General features: G+C 40.2%; 1 protein-coding gene across 1 annotated transcript in view; it reads left to right on the forward strand.

Moving 5' to 3' along the window:
• The window catches only part of LOC137294545 (lutropin-choriogonadotropic hormone receptor-like), a 103,494-nt gene that overhangs the window by 56,706 nt on the left and 21,192 nt on the right, over positions 1-25,596 (forward strand). The window contains exon 2 of the mRNA XM_067825583.1: positions 11,130-11,201. Coding sequence (XP_067681684.1) covers positions 11,130-11,201 — 72 coding nt within the window. The remainder of the gene's footprint in view (positions 1-11,129; positions 11,202-25,596) is intronic.

The raw sequence follows: 25,596 nt of genomic DNA on the forward strand, positions 1-25,596 counted from the left end.
ACAACAATACATGATGTTGGTGTGACAGAGCTACATGATGTTGGTGTGACAGAGCTACATGATGTTGATGTGACAACAATACATGATGATGGTGTGGCAACAATACATGATGATGGTGTGACAACAATACATGGTGACGGTGTGACAACAATACATAGTGATGGTGTGACAACTATACATGATGATGGTGTGACAACAATACATGATGTTGGTGTGACAACAATACATGGTGATGGTGTGACAACAATACATGATGTTGGTGTGACAGAGCTACATGATGTTGATGTGACAACAATACATGATGATGGTGTGGCAACAATACATGATGATGGTGTGACAACAATACATGGTGACGGTGTGACAACAATACATGGTGATGGTGTGACAACTATACATGATGATGGTGTGGCAACAATACATGATGATGGTGTGACAACAATACATGGTGATGGTGTGACAACAATACATGATGATGGTGTGACAGAGCTACATGATGCTGGTGTGACAACAATACATGATGTTGGTGTGAGAGCACTACATGGTGTTGGTATGCCAGGACTACATGGTGTTGGTACGGCAACAATACATCGTGTTGGTGTGCCAACAATACATGGTGTTGGCGTGACAACGTTACATGGTTTTGGTGTGACAGGTCTTTGTGCTGTTGTACCTGACTGACATATTGCCTCAAGCAACAAGTAATCACGTGTTGGTGCAGTTGCTTGAGCCGAAATTCTGAAATCGAACACTGTAAATATGCGTAATTTGAAATAAGAAACAAAATGCATGTACATACAGGAAATTAACCTACTTTCATGTTCGAAATTGTATTTGTATATTATTCGAAGTAATACTGGTTCCATGTTCTTGGCTACAGCATGTGCGTTAGGCCCAGTCTGACGACAGTATGCGTTATGTCAGGTTTAAGCACACCATGGAAAGGCCATCGTTGAGAGCCTGGTCTTTCCTACCATTACGGCATAATAGGGCCGTGATCGGAGCCGAATCCCATTGTCTGGGACTGGGGTCTAGATGCTTTGACGTGATGACAGAGTTATTCGGTCTTAGCCACTGAAACTACGGACCGTAGCCTTTATAGACGGTTCCCAAGACCACGCAGGCCGCGTTTGCCAATTAGCGCAGTGACCACTGATTTGTTCCCATTGCGCCGAACGAGGAAGATCGCGAACGAGTTAGTCAGAACAAAAATTATCCAATTCGGTTCTAATCAGTAGCGCCATTGGGCAAACTACACGAGGCCACAGTATAGATGTGGAGATTGGCATGAAAATATGCAGTCGACGCTGCCTTGGTGAATAGTCAAATGTCAAGTACCAGACCCTGAAAGACAATGCGAGGGTTATGAAGATTCACGGCCTAACGCCAATGGCGCTAGCTCTATTAGTGAAGGCATGTTGATTCCGGGTCTAAAAGATGCCAACAGTGGCTAGTGGCATGAAATAAGCTCAAGGACTGTTAGAATTAACATGTCCAAGGGCAAAAGTGGGTTGATTGGACAAAAAAAACTTCCCGGCTTCTTCAGCGTGATTTGTACATGATTATTCTAACTGGTGTATGATATGAATGTATGGATAACAAACCACAAATTAACATATTCGTCTAATATTAACTGCGACAAGGAGAAAGATGTATGAGCGTGTTAAGCGGCTAGATATTTTTACAGAGCAGGTTAGGCTTTGTGTGCTGGCAATTGACTCTCAGGGTGTGGGTTCGAATCCGCGTGGAACTCAAACCAAAAATGTACTAGACTATGAACTTTACTAAGAGAGTGTAACCCAAGATGTAACATATGTTACGCATAAGTCTTTGTCGCGCTGAAAATTGTTCGATTGCACCCAGACAGGTGAGAAATGCAAGTTGTAAATCACAAGGAGCATTATTTTAAATGGCAATAAAAGTCATTTAGCACATGACTAAATCGGACCAGCTGCTTTTGAAATTCTGCTTCGTAATTATAAGTACATTTCAGGTCATTATTTTGTTATTAGGATGATGCATAATACTGTTGCAAATGTCTTCGCGATAAAGGTTATATTACACCAGTTTAATTTTATTTTGCTACTCACTGACCTGAAATACTGCATGGGTTTCTTCATTCTGACTTAATATAGAATATCAAGAACATCTGAGATTTTATGACCAAAACATTACTGTTACTGATTGCGGATCGATTGCCACTGTCCACCTGGTGAATGCTCCGTCTAGCTATAAAGAGATTCTTCATGACTGCCGGCAAAACCGATGCACTGCGTGCGTTCACAAAATATTCCGGCGATTAAGTACATCTTTGGAGACGTATATAGACTGAATTCCTCATCATACACACCATACGAGTATGTTTCGTGTGTAGACAGATTCACTGACCGAAGTCACGTCGCGATTCCAATATCCAATCCGTCATCACGATCCTGGAGGGCGACAAACTGACAATTTCAAGACTAACGGACGGGGAGTCTCTTTTTGAATGAGTTGCTCATATGGGAATTGAATCATCGAAGCTTGTGGTACCTTTTAAATCATTCGGATGTGAGTACAGTGGAAGCTGTCTAACCCGGCACTCAGTGGGACTGAAGAAACAATCAGGTTTAATCAGTGTGCTGGATTTTAGAGTTTTAGAGCTGATGATAAATTACGGGGATGAGAATTTACGCCAATGTTGACAACTTGCCGCATTGGACAGATGCCGCTTTTTACAGCTTCAACTGTACAACATTCTGGCTTAATCTGATGGTATGGCTTTCGTCATACTTTAGTTCAGTTATCCATAAATGGAATGCACATATAACCAATCAACATAAGCTTTATTTAATGGTTCACAAGTCTCTTTTGTTTCATATAGCTTAAAAACCTTTCCGAAAACACCAGACTTGAATAAACGGTAACGAGCTCTTGTAGCAGTGTAAAGATCAAGGCTCAATGAAGACATCATCAGTTTTCTCTGAATAAATGTTTAATGCTTTTGAGTGACTATTTCACATAAAGTCGCCATGCTTATGTTATACTGGACTCCGTCAAGCTTGTACCATAGGGAGAATTAAGTTCACTTCACCTCTGATACCTGCAAGAGACAACCATCACTAACATGCTGATTGGTTGGTTACTTGCTGACGAGGGAACCATATGGCTTATAGTCAAATGACATCTGAAATTTCCCTCAAAACGCAGTGTTTTAAATGCTGGACTTTTACGTAAAATCTATGTAAAATTAAGGTAGTTATATACATAGAATCTTCCCTTCCTCTCGGTTACCCATCTGTTCAAAATCTAGAAACAGAAATAAGATAGAATTACAAATGAAGAAGATGTGTGCTTACAGGTTCAGAGAGACTAAATACCTGTCTACATGAATACAAGTGGGATGGCTGCAGCTTCCTTTAAGTCAACTTGTCCATTATTTCATTCCATAATCGGAGAGCTCCAGTCCTGTAACAAATATTTCAGTGAACTTAATATATCTATGTACATGTTCAGACAATAATTCATTTTAACAGCATTCAAAGCATCAGTAAAGTTTTTAAGTTTTGTTAAGTAGAAAGATAAGGTAAGATAAGATACTTTATTGCATAGCATTCCATGAGCCAACAGTGGCAACATTCTATAAACTACAAAATGTGTATGTTTGCAAATGTGACGCATCATAATTATGTGCTAAGCAGAACCCTATTTGACGCCTAGCATGCATTTCCACGTTGTTTTCAAGTGGACGATTGCCTCGACTGTGTAAGTGTTCTTGACCTACAAGATCAATGGGGCAGGATACACTTACCTATCCGTATAACATGCGGTATCACCACTATTTCAGTCATTCCTAGCTAAGCACATCCTCATGATGGCGGTGGGGTAGCCTAGTCCTAAACTAAACTCACTCACTCATGACAAACTCGCAACAGTGCAAACGATCTCGCCACTGACAGGATAGTGTTTGTGGCTTTGGAAAGGGTCTCGTCTCCTCTATTAACTTGCAAAGTGCTTATGATGTGAAGAAATATATGTATATACATACATGATGGCATCTGTGATAAACGATGCAATGAAAGTTGAAACGCATCTCAGCTATTTCTTCATTGTGGCTTCATGATTGACGACCAATATCGATCATTATAGGTAGAAAACAAGCCATCCAAGTGTATGTTAAACCTTCTGTTTTTGACTTAAGTAAAAACAGGTCCTTGAGCTGTAAATGTCAATGTTATATATGTATACTCTACAATTGTCTTTCTTTTGCAAGAGAACAATCACGACGATCCCATGACACACGGTAGCGCTAGTCAATCTGCCTATCGAAACAGATTCCACTGTTCGGAACAGGGGCAAAAATAGTGGTTGAAATTGTCTGAATGGAGCCATTCGAATAATCCGATTATGACTCAACTGAAACCGATAAAGAATCCAGTGGGAGATGAAATCAGTTGCAAGTCCTGTCTAAATGGGATGTTTATTCATGTTGGTTACACTTTTACTATCTACCATGTTGGTTTCTCCTCTGCACTTACCGAGAATACCCGTCGTTATTGTTCCCACATTGTTGTTACCTTATCTCATCTTATCTTATAACCTTCAGGCAGTGATCATGGGGATCTCGACCGTTCGATCAGAAAACCAGCTCCTTTTCTAATAACAGGTTGCCAAACAAGGAACCTGCAATTCTCCTGTGCGTAGATGAATGTTCGAAAAAGTGTAGTTTAAATGTTACATTCTCAGTTGTGCGCTTCCACGACAGAACAGCATGACTGTTGCGATCCTCTTCACTATATAGTTCATTTTAACCTGAACAGGAAACATTATCGAAGCGAGTTCAGGGGACATGAATTCTAACCCAAATTAGTGAAAAAGATAGGTGAGGGATATCGCTTTTTGTTGTGTAAATAAATAATATCTCTTCATGAATATGAAAAACTGTAAGAGAGCTGGGGTCTTAGTGAGGTATTTGTAAATAAAACAAAATCGCATCAAAAGTTAATGCTATTTTACATTGTTTGTAAATCGAAAAATGCTACTCAGTTTGAATAGAATTCTTTAAAAATATAAGATACGCAACAGTAATCCTTAATATTTACAATGATACGGATAGATACACTATACCGCGGACGCGAACATACTCCTTTATGTAGGATTTGCCATGATTTGCTAGAAAACAGCTAAAAGCGGCGTAAAACAAAACTCACTCACTCACTCTTCTGACTGAATATATATGTTATAACTGGTCCCACACAACACTGTTTAGACTATTATATAGGATTCACATAGTATATTGTGATATGTATGTTTGGAGAGATGTTTCCCGGGTATCGTCTCGGTATACAACATATATTGTGTTATGTAAGGCAGATATGTTTTTCAAGTTCTCCGCGTCGTGTGAATACACAGATATGTTCATAGAGCTTTAGAACTGAATTTGTAGTTAAATGTGTGCCCAGTTTTGTTTGCACCGGGTTTTTATGGTGTTACATTATCTTTAGAAGACTTCTGCAACCTGATGCAATTCAGAAATTGCTACTTATACCCAACTTGTGTGACTCAATGACGGCTTATATCTTTGAAGTATAGTGTCTCAACATCGGGGACGGTCGGTTAGCGTAGTGGCTAAAGCGTTCTTTCGTCACAACGAAGACCCGGGTTCGATTCCAAAACATGGATACAGTGTGTGAAGCCATTTCTGGTGTCCCCCGCCGAAATATTGCTCGATTATTACTGAAAGATCCGTAAAACACACTCACTGACTCTTAACGCATCCGATATCATCAGCAAGGGCTCCATTCACAAAGCACCATTTACCAATTAAATGTAAACTCCCATTCTTCAACATTACACCATGGTTACCTTAGTGGCTTACGGTCACCTTGGTAATTTATGATAGGAACCCCAGGTCACCATTAGGCTGTCAGTACGGCATGTTTTAAGAATAAATATTCGACGGTTTTGAGTGAACGAGTGAGTTTAGTTTTACGCCGCACTCATCGATATTCCATCTGTATGGCAGCGGGCTGTAATTAATCGAGTTTTGCGAGTTTGGACCAGACAGTCCAGGGATCAACAGCATGAACATCGATCTACGCAACTGAGATATGATGGCATGAACCCAGTCAGCGAGCCTGTCCACCAGATCCCATGAGTCGCCTCTTACGACAAGCATTGGTTACTGAAGGCCAAAATTTCCTTCATGGGTCTTTAAAATCCTAGGGAGGGCATAGCAGTAGGGGAGACCAACGTAAGATATTAACGAAAACCCTTTATCATGGACACGCAGCTGGGCTAAGTTCCACATACAGCGACCATAACGATCAGATGATCGTAACTACTATACCTTATTTTCGCTTACCATCGCCGATGCGTTAGGGTCTTCTGTGCACAATGCAGGTGCTCGATCAAGTATAGTTCAACGGTTTAGGAGTCCTATATTCATATCGTGCTTCCCAAGGCCATTGTCGTCGATAGATATGAATGTATAATAAATGCTCGAGCTTGAAATTAAGGAGACCAGTGAGACTGCTTTTCATTTTTAGACCTATGAATATAGAATGGCAAAGAGTGACAAAAACATCTTAAAGACGTTTACGATATAAGGTATGACACCAACTCTCCAACAGTCAACTTTTCCGCAATATTTCAACCGCTCCAGCCTTCAGTGTTTACATTTACATACACTCACCGTTTGCGAGTACCAGGCATATCACTGTGTGATAGTGATTAATAAACACATGTTCCTAATATAAACTAGCGGCCAAAAGAAACACCACCAAAATAAAACCGACTGTAAATTGTCAAAATAATTATCAGTGTGTTTAAAAATAGCTAAAAACACATCTCTGGAACACAGCATGTATATTCCCACTGAAAACTTGCACTTGCATTTCGTATTTTGTGGCAAAAAAAGAATTTACTCGAATAAAATGGAAACTTTGCACGAAGTTACCCTCCCAAATTAGGGTATAAGACCTAACCAGGTTTATTCTCTTACATCATGTTAGTCGAGTGAAAACCAGGAACATGCCTCGTTTATCACCAGAGCAGAGGGAGAGAGCAATCAGCAATCGGTATGTTACAGATGGAACAGACACAAGAGCATGTGGCTAGGACCATGGGATGCTGCAAATCCACCATCGGAAGACTTATCACACGTCTACGACAGACTGGCAGTACTGCAGTTAAGCCAAAATGTGGTAGACTGAAGGTCACTACCTAAAAAGAAGACCGGTATTTACGGCTATTTCACTTAACGAACCGATACGTCCCTGTGGTGTCATCAAGCGCCAACAGCATTGGGCATCCAATCAGCAGACAGACTGTGGCCAGACGACCCCGCATTCGCGGTGTCCGTGCCAATCAACCTTCCAAGGGCGTGACGTTGGCGTGCCAACACCGACGTGTCAGACTGAGATGAACCAGGACTGTGCCACACTGGCAGGAGCGAAACTGGCGAAGAGGGAACTTTAGTGACGAAGTTCCAGCTCTTCAAGATCTGTCCCCAGTTGTGCACCTTTGGGAATAGCTGGGTCGTCGTATTCGGAAATTCAATAATCAAGACGTCAGAAGACTCACCTACATAGTTCGCGTGTTTGGGCCTGCATCACTGGGTCGACCACATCACATTAACCATAAAAGATTTCAATGAAGCAGAGCATTGATGTTTTGTTTGGGTTGGGTTGTCGTTTAACGCCACATTCAGCAATATTCCAGCTAAATGGTGGCGGTTTGTACACAATAGAGTCTCGACCAGAGAATCCAGTGATCAACAGCAGGAGCATCGTTCTACACAGTAGGGATATAATGCCATGTGTCAACCTAGTCGTCGAGCCTGACAACCCGATCCCGTCAGTCGCCTCTTAGGACAAGCATGGGCTACTGAAGACTAATTTTAACCCAGATCTTTACGGGCAGTTTATTTAATAAGTGAAACACATAAACGCAGATGCGTTGAGCGCCCTATAAGAATACTTATTTTATGAAAACATTAAACAATTTTTTCTTAGCGGATGATTTTACATGTTTGTCACGTGTGCCGACTGATATTTCTCAGAATTTCTATTTGCTCCCAGTATGATCCAATTTCTCCAAATGATTGTGCATAAAGCAGCGAATTAACTTCAGAGGTCATTCATTTGGGATGGGCGGCGGTATACTGCTGGCTTATTCGCCCCCATTTCAGTAAACGACCTACACTGTTTCCATAATCGGAACGGAAAACAAGTCGAAGGAAATAGCCCAAACTAATTACCTTGGTGATCTCACGTGAGCTTTCATTTGACCTAGTAATCGCTCGTTCCTGCGCGAAAATGAAGCGTCTCTTTAAAACGGTGGAGAATACATTAATTATGCGAGATTGTTTCGGTGCGTTGTACCTGCGTTACGTGGTAGGGTTTTCCCCTTTTACTGATTAAATGAACCTTCCTCTCTGTGTCATATCGTAATTCCAGTAGACACATGTTTTCTGATGATGTCCACCACGGTCATAATTAAAGACATTTACATCCTTGCCAACTGTATACAGATCAACACGCCATCAACCCCACTTCCGGGTTAGAATTCGTTCCCGCAAATCTGTGTTAGGCTTTGGAGACTACAAGAACGATCGGGTGTTCGATCTCAGTGTTGACTGCGTGAAATATGATACCGCTAACATCGATCGTTGTTCACAATATCGATCACTTGTTTTTCTGATCCAGATATGATTACTTACAGATCTCATAGATGCGACAGGGCTCCGCCATTCAACAAGACTACATAATAAAGTCGGTCATCACTCTTGGATAAAAAAAATGCTGACTGTGTTTAGATTAATCGATACTTGAACTTAATAGGTGCAGGCATAAACCTAAAACATAAACGGAAAATGCGTTCTCACAGGGGTGTGTGTGTGTGTGTGTGTGTGTGTGTGTGTGTGTGTGTGTGTGTGTGTGTGTGTGTGTGTGTGTGTGTGTGTGTGTGTGTGTGTGTGTGTGTGTGTGTGTGTGTGTGTGCATGCATGTCAAAACATTCAGTACACGCATGTCGCGTTTCCTATTGACTGGGTTCTGTCCTGTTGCGCAACCTAATGCAATACCCAGTCCATAATTTTGAGACCAGCTCATTCAAATGGATATATAGATATTAGTCAGTACTCTTTGATGATCCAATCACATGCAAACACGTCGTGCAGCGTGCTCTGACAAACGGAAATCAGGAAATCGTGCAAATTTCTAAACGAGACTCTGTCGCTAGAAAAGTATGGCTCTCTGGTACGGACTTGATCTTACATCGATCACATTGTACGTTAGAAAAATGCATTTAATGAGCGCAAAGAACACATAGCAGCTGTAACCAGTAGCCAGATGAATTGTGAATCCTTGCACGACCTGTTCTAACAGAGGCAGTATGTGACGTCTTAGTTAACGACATGCTGCCTAAACCTCGACATGAAATATGAAATAAAGAATTTTATTAGGATTTTATTAAGCTTTAACATTTGTAAGTACCATTTTCTTATGAAGCAAGGGATTCGAACTCAACCAAAGTTGTTGTAGCGTCTGGTTTCACTTTTGCACGAGAAATTTCAGATCAGCTGAAAAGTCTAAAAGTCTAATGGTTAATGAGACTCATGTTTCGTTTGAGATGCCTGTCAGTCTGTCTGTCCATGCATCCATACACCCATGCATGCCTGCATGCATGTGATTGTTTGATAGACTTGTACAATTGATCCCTGACATACTAACGCATCTTTTTCAATCACATCAAAGCAAAAAAAAATATTGATTTTTTTTATATTTTTCGTGCGGTTCTGTAAAATTCGTTAGCAATCAGATGAACAACGATTTCAAACTAGTCATGTCAATGCATAAGACAGTTCAATGCTATTTCTTTCTAACGAGAGAATAAATATTTATTGACGCGGTGTGTTAGCTCCTGAACCACTTCAGAGTATGAATGATTACTATGTTTATTTAACGCGATAGCCTTGACAGGACATTCGCGTGGTGAAGCTTGATGTTCGTGTTAGAGCAGGCCACCGTTTAACCGTGTCATCAAAGGCAATAAGACGCACGTTTCCTGATAACGATCTATGATCCGAAATGATAAACTGTCGAAAATATTTTGTCGTCAAGATATTTCCCTTTCTAACTTTTTCTGACGCAATATTATGGTTAAAGTTAGTGTCAGCTTGATATCTAGGATCATCTGTGGTACTTAAGGCTATCTGTCTTTGCCAGAGAGGGGCGTGCCAAAACGTAAAACATCTCCAAGAGACCAAGATTGCATTGTACTCACATCATCAATCACAAGAACAAATTGCTCTCTAATAACTACAATGAATTCCACGAAGAATAGGGGAGGTGTCTTAGCTAAATTGCCTGGACCAAAAATAAATGTAAAGTAATGTAATTTTACAATTCTCATGGCTTGGCTCCAGCAGCTATTTGGATATAGACCTTTCAGTTTATTTATCAAGCGTATTTGAATGACTTCAGGTTTTTATAATTGTTTTACTTTTTATGATAACATATTTCTGAAGTATAAAATTTCGAAAAGGATGACATCCATTTCTGTATAATACAAAGTTCCTACGCCACTTATAAGATTAGTGATCATTCAATACAGACACTGCAACTTCACATCACATTGGACACGACAGCTCTGATTGGATGATGAATTTGAAATGCCATGAGATACTACTCAGTATTGTTAAAATGGTCGTGGTAGTAGACATATTGGAATTCGGCTTCTATTCCACGAAATCGATTTCTATAGCGTCGTGTCGGAAAACGGATCTTGTGTACATAATTACCACACAGATGATAAAAAGTTATTGTTTCTTAAATATTCACTCGACAGTCAACTGGTAATATCTAACGTCTTTATTGTTGCAACAATAGTATCATTGTGTCATGCTGAAAAGATGGTTTTACATACACTTTCAAAATCCATTTTCAAACATTGCTTCACTTTCTGCTAATGTTATGCCTTGTTGCTAAAAGAGTAACCATTGGTTTGATTGTAGAGGAAACAAAGAATGTTAATGACTTAATGTATGCATATCGTTTTATAGAAATATCACAGGTTTTGTTATTGTATTTCAATCAATGCATTTATTCTGTATGCACAGCATAATGCTTTATATATTTTATATTCCACAGACACCTAAGCAACACAAGGATTGGATTCATTCCAGCGCGAGCATTTGAGAGATACAAGAAAATACGAGAACTGTAAGTACATAGGGAACTGCACGCAAACGTTAGATGTATAGCCTTCGGGTCGGTTTTTGTAAACCTTGGTAACTTAGCCCTCATTTCCTTTCTTAAGTGAGGCAACAGAAATAGCATCTTCTTTCCCTCGAAAACAGTGTAACTCATTTCGTTTATCACATATTTTTAGATAACGTACCTTGATGGTGACATATTACATCAAGACAATATAGTTGGAAATGCAACAATAGGTAGTGTTTGGAGACAGGAATGTACCGTATTTTCCCCCTGTTTTCATGGTAAGTGAATGGTAATCGGGTTTTGATTGAATAGGAATCACTAGTCCAAGATACATTGTGCCAGGACACATGCCTGTATTCACGTGCGTCAGCAGTGTTAACGACAGGTAGTCAAACCAAAACGTATTGTTTAAAATTCACATGCAAATTTGGAATATATGTGAACTACGTGTACTCATTTAGATTCTTCACAAAATAAACTGACGGGCAAAAGAAACTGGACCAAATATCGGATTCCAGTATTTTGAATATTTGAACTGAATTTTGTTTCCAGATTACACAAACATATCACAAAAATACAACACACAACAATTTGAGCACGAGTTATGTGAAAATGCACTGGCTCAGTTTTAGGGATGAAAAAATGTAATGCTCGGGCATTACATGATCGAAATGGTAATGGGTATAAAAAACCTGCAGTCAGTATTCCAAGACCAACAAGAAGATTACTTTAACTGACATGTCGAGATTAACTGCAGAACAGCGTGAGAGGGCGACTGGTATGCTCCAACTGGGGGCCAGGCATGCTCATGAGGCAAGAATCTTTGGTTCCACTCGAACAACAATAACAAGGCTGCAGACAAGACTGAGGCAAACAGGTAGCACTGCTGACAGGTCAAGGAGCGGCAGACCACAAGATACCACCGACAATGAAGGCCTGTATCTGTGTTTATTGCATCTTCGTAATCTCTTCATCACTGTGACGTCATCAGCAGCAACATCGTTGAAATGGCAACGAATTCTGGTTACTGATGAAAATCTTTTTCAGTTATTCCGTGCAGGCGGTCGGGTTCGAGTCTACCGTCGTAGTGTGAGAGAACAGAACCTTCTGCATTTAAGATACGATTCCTTTTGGTGGAGGGAGTGTCATGGTCTGGCGTGACATATGCAGAGATTTGACGACACAGCTGGTAGGTTTCGATGCAAACTTAACAGACCAGCGTTACATTGATCAGGTTTTGCGTCCTGTGGTGCTGCCATTCTTATAGCAACATCGACGTGTCATGCTTTAGCAAGATAACGCCAGCCCCAGTGCTGCCAGGATTGTACAGAACTTTCTCCAGCATAATAACGTAAATGTTCTGCCATGGCCAATTCGATCCACAGACCTCTCGCCGATTGAACACTTGTGGGATCACCTAGACAGACGAATTCGTTCACGTAACCCACCACATGCAAATTGTCAAGACGTGGTAAATGCATTGATAGTATAGTGGAGTGACAGGCCATTGGAAACAACGTTATTCCGCGATTGATTAACTCTGTTAGACGTCGTGTTCAAGCATGCATCGACGCATAAGGAGGACATACCCGTTACTGACATTGAATTGTGTCTGATAATGACTCCTCTCATCTCCTTGCATCTCATCATTTCAACAAGCAACAATATGTCCTCAAACTGCAAATTTACAAATCACACCTTCTTCATTAGACTTCTGTACATTTCTAATGTCAGCCTCAAATGCTGTAAATGTTATGAATATCCACTGACGAATGAGTGGTTGAACAATGAGTTACAAAACTTTTGACATTTCTTCCTGTTATATTTTCCCAGAGACAGATTTGTATTGGTATAGTTTCTTTTGCCCGTCGGTTTATGTTTGGGCAAACGGGGACTTAGTCTGCCGGTTCAAACTGATTTGCATCTATGCCTCAGGGACACGGCCAGATTTACAAGCCCATCTTATCTCATAAATATACTGACGTCCAAAAGAAACTTTACCACATTAATAAATCAAATTACACACACATAAAACAAGCAAAAAACCCGCGCAACTAGAAATTACTATACAAAACGCATCGTCCAAACACAAAAATGCTCTATATAGAAATTGATACACGGTTTGGGGGCATTGTTTGTTGTAACTGCGAACGAAAAAAAACCACGCGTCCCTAAGGCAACCGACATTGCACGTGCACGCAGGGTATATAAATAATAGGGACAGTCTTAAAAGTAACTCGACTCGATTCTCAAGTATTTATGTCTTACAGGAGACGCTTATTTACAGTGCAACATCGACGACAGAGATTGAGATGGCGACGTATTATACGTCGATGCCACGAAGTGACAGACAGAGGATCACCTTCTTCTGTTTGTTCAAAGCTGATGAAAGACATCTTATTTATTGCCGGTGGGGAGTACGAAGAGATCGTGCCTATGGTTGGTTATATATAATATCCCCAATAAGAAACACATATATTCGATTATGCGTTTCTTTTCTTCCTTGGTGCCAACAATACCAACGTGTCGGCGTGACCTGCACGCTTCCCAGACATGTACTCGATACGGCACCTCGTTGTGTTCAACAGCGAACATGTCCTGTCAACAGTAACGGGATTTTTTGTATGCATGTTTTGCAGCAAAGGTAGACGCTATTACTGTGACGTGCCATTCAACGTTAACGACCTTAGATGTGTAAGCCCATTATCCATTACGTTGAGGGCTTGTTTTTGCTGCCCCACCTCATTTTGGGAAACTGTCACGCAAATATCGCTTGGTGTGTGATTGTCGATTTAATTGCTGATTCCGTTGAGGTTTATGTTTTCAAAGCATTTCAAGGCATGCATCTTGCTTTCGTGTTTTTAAAATGTCTTAAAACTATGGTAAAGTTTCGCTTCGCTGTTTATAAGCGTCAACCTATTTTTCATAAGAAATCTCTGCTCATAGGCATTGGTAGGATACTGACCAGACAAATAGTATGTTTCCGATTCAGGTAATCTTTCTCTATTGCTGTCATGTATATAAGAATGGAATTTATAAGCAAATTTAGTGTTGAGCGTTCCATTGTATTCAATGTCATAATCACCCTAACTTTCTGGACTTCTGTGGCTCCCAGATGAATTTTTTGTGATCCCCTTGAGCATATGAGAGTGTCTTTTGCAGACGATCACTAACAAATCACAAGAGGCGGCATATGGTCCCTCCATTCCTGTTGGTTATTGCCGGCATATCAAAGACCTCTATTAGACACACGAGAAAGAAAGTGTCTCCTCTTTGAAGCCATATAACGGTTAGGCTGATCCGAGTTGTGACGTTCTTGCACGGTGAACATGGATGCTATTGGTGTATATGGGTGATACGTTCAGATAAATAACATATACATGGACGATCTCACCACTAGTGAACCTACACGTAATGATACTTTGCCGGTACCCTTACTAATCATATTCATTTAAACCATGGTTTATTAATGACATTTCAGTAGACGTGTTGTTACATTTTCACTTTTTGAAATGTGACTGTGTTTAACAATGTCAACTTGTTTAACAATGTCAGCTTGTCAAACATACATATAAAAGAACATAATATGGAAAGACCTTGATAACAATGCGTATTTCAGTGTTTGAAATTACTGAAACATTTAATGTATTGCTGAATTAATGTGAACGCCAATGTACTTGGTTAATGTCTTAGAATTTGTAATCCCTTCATTCATTTATGGACAGAAATATGTCCTGACTATTATAAAAAAGGAAATTTCATTTTTCACTTTATATGTGATTTGCAAATTTGCCGATTTTCCTCATCCTCTTTGGATCTGTTTTCAAGACCGATGCACTTAAAATACATTATTTAATTACCATTCTGTATCCTATCACACTGGACTTTCATGGCAAAAGAATGGGGATTTATCTTAAAAGCACCATTTGCGGGTTCATGTTAGAATACAGACGAAAACATTGCTGTGATTGTATGAGATGCGTTCTTTCGAAGCTTTGATCAAATTGTCAAAATCTTTGATCCCTGAAGGAGAACGCCATTTAGATTTCATTTGAAACAACCCATTAACGGTTAAGTTTCACGAAGAAAAATGAATGAAGAAAAGGCGCCTATTCGGGGAAAGTTTGATGGCCTTAAGATTTATTGCAGCGTATATAGTGAGAAATAACATTGGACTAAGTGCATAGTAGGATCGGTCATTAGTTTGGAAGAAAGGGAGACTTGTGCGTCTCCATTTACCTTCGCAGTGAATTGTCAATCTTTCACAAAAAATATTTTGTCGGTATTTTTCTTTAGATGCCAGGGTAACAACAAATGTTTACAATTCCAAACATGTCATTTGTCTGCGTACACATTATTTAGTAAGTAGTGCAATTTCTTTACACAAGAATAGTTTTCTAATAGATTTGTATCTAACACGGCACTATGCAATATTCCACCTCAAAGACAGCGAAATAACCGAGTCTGGAGCAGACAATCTGGTGACTTGAGACGCAATAGCACCCAATCATCCATGTCACGGAACCTTAGTCACCTTTTACGTCAAGCTGCTGGAGACCTACATACTTACCCAGAACCCCCACTGGTGTGCCTTTAATTAGTATCTTGTGTCTTCAATTATCATATGACAGCAGCGACAATTACTGTATAACCTTAGGCAGGCGAGGTATAAACAGAAGGGTATCATCATAACTATGCTTTAAGGCACACCGTCAACTACGCTAATAAGTTGGAACCCAAAAACAGTCTTTGAACATTGGTCCGTTGTTTTCGTATAGCCATCGTTCACCCCAAAAGTGGGCATCACTGAGAAATAAATAATGATCAATATCGACCGCGGTAGTAATTTGTCACCACGTTCCGGACTTCAACTGAGATGATAATGATAATATTCTGCAGGGGATAACGAATGTTAAAGCACATGTATACATATATTTCTATAGTGCATACAAGGAGAATTAATGACGAGCATTACACATATTTGCTTTCTATCACATTCAGCACTGTTTTGTTTCTTAGTTTCCTTTGAACCCACATTTCTATTACTTTATTGTTTGTGAAGGAAATATTCCCACTGACACGTGAGTGGGTGTGGATTTGATTTTTTTATAGTTTTATCCGACACGACAAAAGTAAGTTCATTTTATGGTTCATGGGGCATTTGTTGCTGAACGTTGTGATCATAGATATAATTACTTATATCTGCAGATGTTCAGAACAATTCGTAAAACATGCAAGCAAATGTCAGTTAACGGAACGCATAAAAAGAAATTGTGATTATGAACATTAACAAATGTACCATGTATAACCTATAGGACAGTAGTAGAGATCTTTAAAGACACCATCTGTACTGTTCTACTTGCTGGTCCTCTTCTTTACGCACACATTTACGTTGGGGTAGCCGAGTGGTTAAGGCGTTTGCTTGTCACGCCGATGACACGGGTCGAGTCTCCACATGGGTGCAATGTGTAAAACGCATTTGTGGTGTCCCCCGCCGTGATATTACTGGAATGTAGTTAAAAGCGGTGTAAAACCATCGTCATGCTCGAATGGAGCCTAGACAGTGAGAGATATTTCAAGATTCAAAAGTAGCGAATATGACCACTTTGGATGGATTTCAGTCATGATTAGTGAGTGAGTTTCATGTTACGCCGCACTCAGCAATATTCCAGCTCTATGGCGGCGGTCTGTAAATAATCGGGTCTAGACCAGGCAATCCAGTGATCAACAGCATGAGCTTCGATCTACGCAAATGCGATATGATGAAATGTGTCAACTAAGCCAGCGAGCCTGACCACCCAATCTTGTTAGTCGCCTCTTATCGGCGGGGCTGCTTTTCGATTTGGCAATGAATCTGGTTTGGGAAATGCATGTTACATACCGTTTGAGTTCCATGTTCCCAAGTTCTCATTGTGACTGGTGATCTGATCATTGGTTGCGCTCTGTATGTGTTCTTTGTTGGGAACATGGCAACGGGATTATTGTTCATTAAACGTGTCTTCAACCATTATGATCTTTGGCACTTTCACAAGATTTCACCCTATTTGACGCATTACCTGTGGTGATCCTCAGCAAACTCTGAGAAGTATTATAACAGAATGATAAAAATACGATATTAACTGAGCACCGGTATCATTCAATTACGTTGGCACTGTTTCAATTATTTTTAAGGCAACTTGTGGTATTATATCCTGTTCGTAATGGTGTTGTCACAATCGTCGGAAATTCGGCTAGCACAAAACAGAAACTTGACAGAACAGATTGAATCTATTTGGTTTTTCACTCCCGTGAGCGAATTTTATTTTTAAATAAAAGTTAGTAGTTCTCAAGAAAGAGTTTCACATTCACATCCGGAACGAAAATTACATTTTATGAATGTATTTAATTTACTTTGTCTTCATATGATCTAAGAAGGTAAGACATTTCTGTAAGAAATCTTTGAATAATCTCAACGTTCTGGAAGCTTAACATATTCAAATAATTTAAAGCAACACATGGAATTTTGAGATTCCGACCGGAGTCTTAAGAAAACATCGGACCTTTCAGGGGTGTATACTCGCCGGTTCACTCCACGGAGCAGTGCATGAGCTTTTAACATCTCTGTGAACATTGTTCCAGTTCTTTCACAGCATGCCAACTTTGCGGAAAGAGGAAGACTGAAGACATGCAGATCTCAGGCACTCATCACTTTGATTCAATATCCACTGCATAGGTTTTACAAGCCTATAAAAAGACGATCGGAGCTAATCGGGAATCGAACCTACGACCTCATGCAAAAATGAAAAAGTGCTCATAATTTGAACCAAAGTTTCCATCACGACATTTTATCATTAGCGTCCTGAGTCTGTTCATATATATTAGGGAATGTCACTCCACTTCGTCGTCCCTTGGAGATTACTATGGAGATTTAGCATGGAGTTCTCTAAGCTTTTCGGCGACGAAAATGGATCGTCCTTCACGTACAAGATTGGGTGTGATCGTCTCGCGACGACTTGGATCGTTGCTTGGCTACTCCAAACTGGTCGCTGAGATATACCAAGAATGCGCACAGTGGCATCTTACCTTTCTCCCATTTACTCACTCCTCCTCTAAGGAGTCTGGTCTGGTCATATCTGCCACACCGCAAATTGTCTGGCATTAAAATTGCTGATTCTGCATTAAGCAATATTCACTCACTGACAAATACTCATGTAGACAAATTGATCCTTACAACATCTGCAAGTTCACATTAATGTTATATATCACACCTGAATTGAAGAACAATATTTGATTTGATTTTGAAAGTTTCTCCTGAATGTCGATCAACCATATGTGGATCTGCATCGTTATCATCAAGACATTGCAGACAGATCACACAGACACGCACTGTCTGATGGTGACATTTCACATGTCTGGCATAAAGGTTAGAACACCATTCTTTCAGCACTGCACCTGTCGTCGAACACCACGACTGGGTCGTAAGGACGTTCCATTGATCACTAATCGGCGTCCTATTGGGCATGACAAAGTTGGAACATCCCTTCACGACAAGTAGTTAAAAGACTAAAGCCTGGTGGTGAGACACAACTCCTCCAAATCAACCTACTTGTTGGTCAGTGGCACGCCTGTCCACTATCACACGTCTATTAGCCCTTTCAACACAAAGTGAATATTCGCAGAAAGATCTTATCCATAATGTGCCCCATGATACGATCAATCATGGAGGTACTGAATGTAATTTTCAGCAGTACGTCGAGTTATCACGTCGGGTCTTATATCAGTCTCAACCCCGTAACCCTCACGCTCATATACCCCTGTCTGGTGGACCTTGATACGCCTATACTGGTCTGTCGTTGACGCTATAGAGCGTCATAACCCATACTGGTCTGTCGTTGACGCTATAGAGCGTCATAACCTTGTCCTGCTTTGTACACCAAGCTGGCTATCCTACAAACGTCCGTACGCGTACGAACGTTCCGAGAATAAGGGTCTGGAACAGAATGTGTCATTCGTGGGTGAATTGTATTGCCTTCATGTCTATGGTGACTTGCAATTGGCCTTGCATGTGTTTGTGACTAATGCCACAGGCTATCCTGACCTGTTCGCGAACACCTTAGTCTACAGTGCTTTGGGTAGAAATTTCATCCGAATGTGGTCGCTTATCTTTATTAGTACGGGAAGCGTTTTGTCGCTTATGCTGAACCGGGCAATACCTTTCACTATCCAAAATTGCGAAACTAGCCTTTTGCGTGTTTAAAAAGTTCTTTTTTTATGAATACTTTGTGTCACGCCACACCCTAAATGTTCCAGTCTTTCTCGTGAATAATTAACGGCCAAGCCAGTGAGCGATATTGTAAGAAACTTCTCGTAATGTGGCCGTGATCGCTTAGTAGGGCTTAGAAGGGCTAGTAGCTTCGAGTAACTTCGAAGCGTCTGCTCGTCAAGCCGAATACTCTGGTCCCGATTCGACCAGCAGAAACACCGCCCAGTTGAATTAAATATAAAACGCCTGTGCCTCAGAAACAATTTTTTTAGGTATGAAAGTGAAAATAGTTGCGAAACGTATGTGAATGGATCTCTGAAATCTACCCAATTAACTTGTTGTTTTTACGATAAATCTTTTGAACTCTTTCATGCAAAGCACTAGGGCACACATGAATTAAAAACTGACCCAGGTCACTTTCGTTCTATCATAACAAGGTGTCGCTGTACAAAGCGATCTTAACTTAAAGTGACCGTAGCTCCCATACCTTAACATAGTTTAGTGGTAGTCTTAACGCCAGGGTTGTTTTGGCATTAGTTGCCCCAGTAACCTAATGCACTGCAAAACCCCTGTTCCTGGTTTCCAAGCCCGAATGTCCCTTGTCGCATACAATACTACCCGAACATTCTGGCTTTACTCACTTGTGAAGATGATACGCCTTGTTATAACAGAATTATGTTGAGCTTAGAGCCTAAGCCCAGTTCGCCCACTCGTTCCATTAGTTCAATTTTTCCCGTTAAAATGTATCTTCTCATCAGACCAACTACCCCTTTCACCTTTTAACCACTTTTAAGATTTAGTACATTAATTCGACCGGCAGTTCACCCAACGTGGATCCACGTTGGGGATACAGCGAATTGCAAAATAATTACCCCTGCTTCCAATTTACCCAGTGTCTGGTCTTATTCCATCGTTGTAAAGCATCTCATATCCCTAAGATTAATGAACCAACACAGGCAATCCATCCAGCTCCATATCTAACGTTGCAGCTATTCTTTATAACACCCTGTTTTAACTTTGAACGTGCTAAGGTGTAATAGTCAGTACCACAATTCTGAAAAACGTCAGCGAAGAAAATATCCTGTTGTCCAGTAGGATCGCGAGTGATTGTATTGTCTCAAGTTATGTGAGCACGTGTTGGGCCAAGGACGTCGTTGACGAAGACGTTGGCATCACGTAGACAATTAAAGCTAACCAGGAGATTGGATGATCAGTGCCTTCGCGGTATTATCAAGGTCACGATGCGCTCACTTTGACCAACTTCACTCGCGTCTCTCCCTGTCACAAGACCCAAGGAATTCGTCCGTCTCCATCCCCAAGCGAACCAGTCGGAGGTTGTCCGAATCGCAGATTTATACACGTGTTTGGGATCTACTGACAGTTTTGGGGATAATAGTTTATCTAATCGATACCTGGACAACAGATCATCAATCACAACTATCAGTAGTTTGTCACGGCTAGAATATATTTAAGAAAACTTCCATAATTCCTCGCACTCGTGAAAATGTTGCCATTTTCGTTGATTATTTTTCAACATATGCGCGAAAGTCTTTCTTCAAATCTTAATAAATCCGACAGTTGTAGCATAAAGATATTCTGATAAAAATGTTATCCGGAATGAGTTAGTTTTGTTTTCAAATACGTACATTTCTTTTGGTAATTCGTACGTCTTAAAATTATTTCAAACTATTTCACATTCAGCTGTGAATGTCATACAACTTAGCGTACAAGTGATATTATTCTTTTTTCAAACGTCTCAGACATGGCGCTTTAATACCTTATCAAGGATGTGTCGTGGGTTCTTCTATTTGAAACGTATTTGAAGAAGTATCACGACTAGATTACGTCTCGGCTTGATCAAGGAGCCTTCGTATTATACACGAGTGTGACTGAGAGGCCGTTTCGCTATTTTAATTGTCCAGACTCAGCCCCATAATTTCCTTTTAAATTAGAAGTCAAACCAGAATGGATTTCTTTCCTTCGAAACGAACAGTTTATTGCCTCTGCTACAAAATTCACATTCAAGCAAATAAGGTTGCAATCAGAATTCATGTATTCTTCCGGGCAGTGGGGTAGCCTGGTGGTTAAAGCGTTCGCTCGTCACGCCGAAGATCCGGGTTCGAGTTCCCACAAGGCTGCAATGTGTGAAACCCAGTTGTGGTGTCCTCCACCGTGATATTGCTGGAATATTGTTAAAATCAGCGTAAAACTAAACTCACTCACCCATGTGGTTTTCCGAAAATTAAACTTGGATCGTAAAAATTTGTTTCAAATGGTAAATACGCTCCTACTGACGCACGATACCATTATCAAATTGACTAAAATGAACCAAGAATTGCCATTTTCGTTATGTGGTCATTTCTTCACGTCCCCATTAATAAGCCAAGTCGCTGTGTAACATATACTTCATGTTTCACACCCATTAAGATCCGGGTTAGAATTGATCTTTAGCAACCAATGCTTGTTGTAAGAGGCATGCTTGACGCAAGAGAAGACTATTATTTACAGAGCGCCGCCATATAGATGGAATGTTGATGAGTGCGGCGTAAAACTAACTCACTACGTGTTTCATACCTTTCGTGTAATTTCTGGTTTTAAAACTAAACAGTCAGATGATTAGCAATACCTGGCTTTTGTTACAAATGTTGCATTCACTATTAACATTTATCACTGAATTTATATTGCACTCTTAAAACAAATCTCTAATGCCTTTTTAGCATTTGAATGTGGCATCCAAAGGCCCTGGTTGATATTCATGGTTTATTACAGTTTTAAAGGCTTTCTATTCTGTGTTATAAATCATCGATTTAAAATGAGATTGACTTGAGGAGGTGCTCTTGTTCAGGAAGTCTGTGTACGCTAATCGTTTTATCTTGAAACTACATCAAAAGAACGCACATGCTTTTAAAATAATCATTCAGATTTCTCGTATCAAGTCCATTTCCCAGGGGGTAACTCTGTTGACGAGCGATGCTTCGACCTTGGTTAAACTATTTATACTTAACTGATTTCTTTTGAGTTGATGGTTAAAGATCGTTGTTAGATACATCCTTTATCTCAAAGCGTGGATGAAAAAATTCTTCATTAAGTAACACGTTGACCTTTATGCAATAATCGGTTTATTCGTGAACAAACATGTTACTGTTGCGTGTTCAATGAATAATTGAGTGGTGGAATAGGCTAATCGATTGACCCAATTAGTTGCAGAACACCCCCACCAATCGCCTGTCGGATTGGGGCAGTGGGGTATCCTAGTGGTTAAAGCGTTCGCTCGTCACGCTGAAGACCCGGATTCGTTGCGTGAAGCCTGTTTCGGGTGTCCACCGCTAGAATATTGCTAAAAGCGGCGTAAAACCAAACTCACTCTTTCACTTATGGATCGGGTGGGCGGGAGCCTGTTGCCTTGTGACTTGGTTGACAGCGTGGCACCGTACCCATGCTATAGTACTGCTCAGTGTACAGACTACCGTCGTATGGCAGGAATATTACTGGGAACAGCGCAAGGCAGCGATCAAACGCTTTCTTTTTTTTAATGAAAAAAGTACGTTACGACTGTTATATGTGCCACAAGACACCTTACCCTTATCGTGGAAACCTGGCATGATCACTGATTTGTTTGTTTAATGCCGCACTCAACAATATTCCTGCAATATGTTCCTTATATAGTTGACCTTGGACAAGACAATCCAGTGATCAACAACATGATCATAGATCTACGCAATGGACATACGATAACGTCACGAGCATTGGGTAATACATGTGTCAACCAAGTCAGCGAGCTTGACAAGTGTATTCCGTTACTCGTCTCTTACGACAAATATGGGTTGCTGAAGACCAATTTTAGCGGGGAACTTCACGAGCCTTATGATCGTTGATATTAAATAATCCATTACTATAATCATTACCATTCTGGATGCTAACACCTTTATGGAACATCGAAGACAATGAGACGTTTTGAATTTAGGTTAATGCTCTTTAGGAAGTCGACAACGTCTCTGGGTAGGGAGCTTTCTCCGGAATTTCGTTACATTCCGAACTCGATGTGTTATCACAAAACACAGTTTGGCTCGTACAACGATCAATTATGTCTGAAGAGTCAGTAGATCAGTGAACGATTGCCGGTCAGTGTATTGCGAAGTTAGTAACGGATCACACATCTAACGGTAGGTAATAGCCCCCCAGACATCGTTCAATGACATGATTACGGAGAGTTCTTTATCTGACATTTAGACTTAGCATACGTACTTGTCAGGCGTGTGTCTCTTGTGTGTAAGTGTTTTTATTGTGATAATATCTCCAAGACTATGGGGGGGGGGGGGGGGGGGGGGGGGTTCGTTGAAAAATATGGCAATTACTTTGTCTTCTTTGTGTAGCATTTTTGAAGTTGGAAAGTCAGATAAGGACATACTTTTATAGATGAATAACTTGTTTAAAGAGGTGGAAATTGGTTAAAATGTCATAACTGATGATTGGTTCATAACAACCAATCAGTCATCGGAAATAGTTGCTTAGCGCTATCTATGAAAATTTCCTGGTTATATTTCTTAATGCACAAAAAATAAAGACAAAACTTGTACTTATTTCGTATTTGTTCAAATTGCACAAAATACCTAAGTTTGCAAATGTCACATCTTTATAGGATGACAAGTATGCCAGGAACCTAAAGTTTCTGGAGTCTGTAAGATAAATTCAATCCTGACGTGGAATGAGCTAGTAGTACTTATGTACTGAAACAAACAAAACCAACTTTGTGAAAAATAGTGTTAATACAAACACGTATTCCTAAATTGGTTGTGTTCGATTATGAGAAAACAAGATCGATTGTGTGGTCGTTTAGTTACCGCGACCAGTTTCGTTTGTTTCTGTTCACTGGACCATCACAACTTCGTTATTTCAGATGATGAATACAGATATAGATTCTTGTGTTGTTGTCAAGTAGGTATGAACCGGGTAGAACACAAGCTTGTATATATACTGTATATAACTTACAAAAACGACAAGGAGATAATACAGTAACAATGTGATGGCAAAGGATTACATCTAGAATTACTTTTAATTGTAATTTAGTGTGTGTGTGTGTGTGTGTGTGTGTGTGTGTGTGTGTGTGTGTGTGTGTGTGTGTGTGTGTGTGTGTGTGTGTGTGTGTGTGTGTGTGTGTGTGTGTGTGTGTGTGGTGTATGTGTGTGTGTGCGCGTATTGTTGAAAAACGGTGTAAAACACAATTCGCGCCATGTGACGGTGGTCTGTAGATAATGGATTCTGAGCCCGGGGTCTCAGTGGGTAAAGTCACGAGCATTGGCTACGACAAGTGTCAACCAAGTCAGCAAGTCTGACCACCCGATCCTAAGAGTCGCATCTTACGATAGGCAGTGGTTACTGAAAGCCAAATCTCTTAAAGCGAATTCATTTGTCTAGGTTTGAGGTGTCCTTGTGTTTAAAGACTCTGTGTAGATATACACGTTAAAGACCCCTATATACAGTAAATCAACACACCCACATATCACTATTTCTTATACAAACTCCATTACTTAAGGTTGAACGACTTATGTGGACACAGGAGCATAGAGGAAAAAATGACATAGAAAGCGAATGACAAAATCGAATGAGGTTGTTCTTTTCCAGTGGTATACAACAAGAAAGACGTTACTGGCAGCCTCGGTTTAGCTGAACACGTCACTCAGTGAAAGAATGATACATTACAAAATGCGAAAGTAACTTACCACACAACATCGAGTTAGTTATAACTCAATGTCGAAGGTATCGTTGACTTGAAATTGCTTTCGAAAGCAATTTTCTTTGGAAGCTCAGGGGGATGATTAAATATTTAAAAACAACATTTTGCCTCGAGGTTGACACATTTATGTCAGTAAATGAAACTGATGCTCCGTTGGAATGTTTAAGCGTGAGCAGAGACAACGCAAGCGTATGACGATTGATGACTAAAATGGAGTATAGACAAGGATGGTACGGAAATATGTATTAAACAGGCCTTCAATTGAGAAATGTACCAGTATGTAAATACACGACGGTTTAATATAAATAGACTTCATGTATTCGCTTTTAATAGCTGTTTTGTACACATGCACCAGATTATTTATTGATTGGCTGCTCGATCTTATTTTCTTTCACATTTTTTTACAATGGGGGCTGCAA

The sequence above is a fragment of the Haliotis asinina genome, chromosome 8, assembly GCF_037392515.1.
Source record: "Haliotis asinina isolate JCU_RB_2024 chromosome 8, JCU_Hal_asi_v2, whole genome shotgun sequence".
Taxonomy (NCBI): Eukaryota; Metazoa; Mollusca; class Gastropoda; order Lepetellida; family Haliotidae; genus Haliotis; species Haliotis asinina.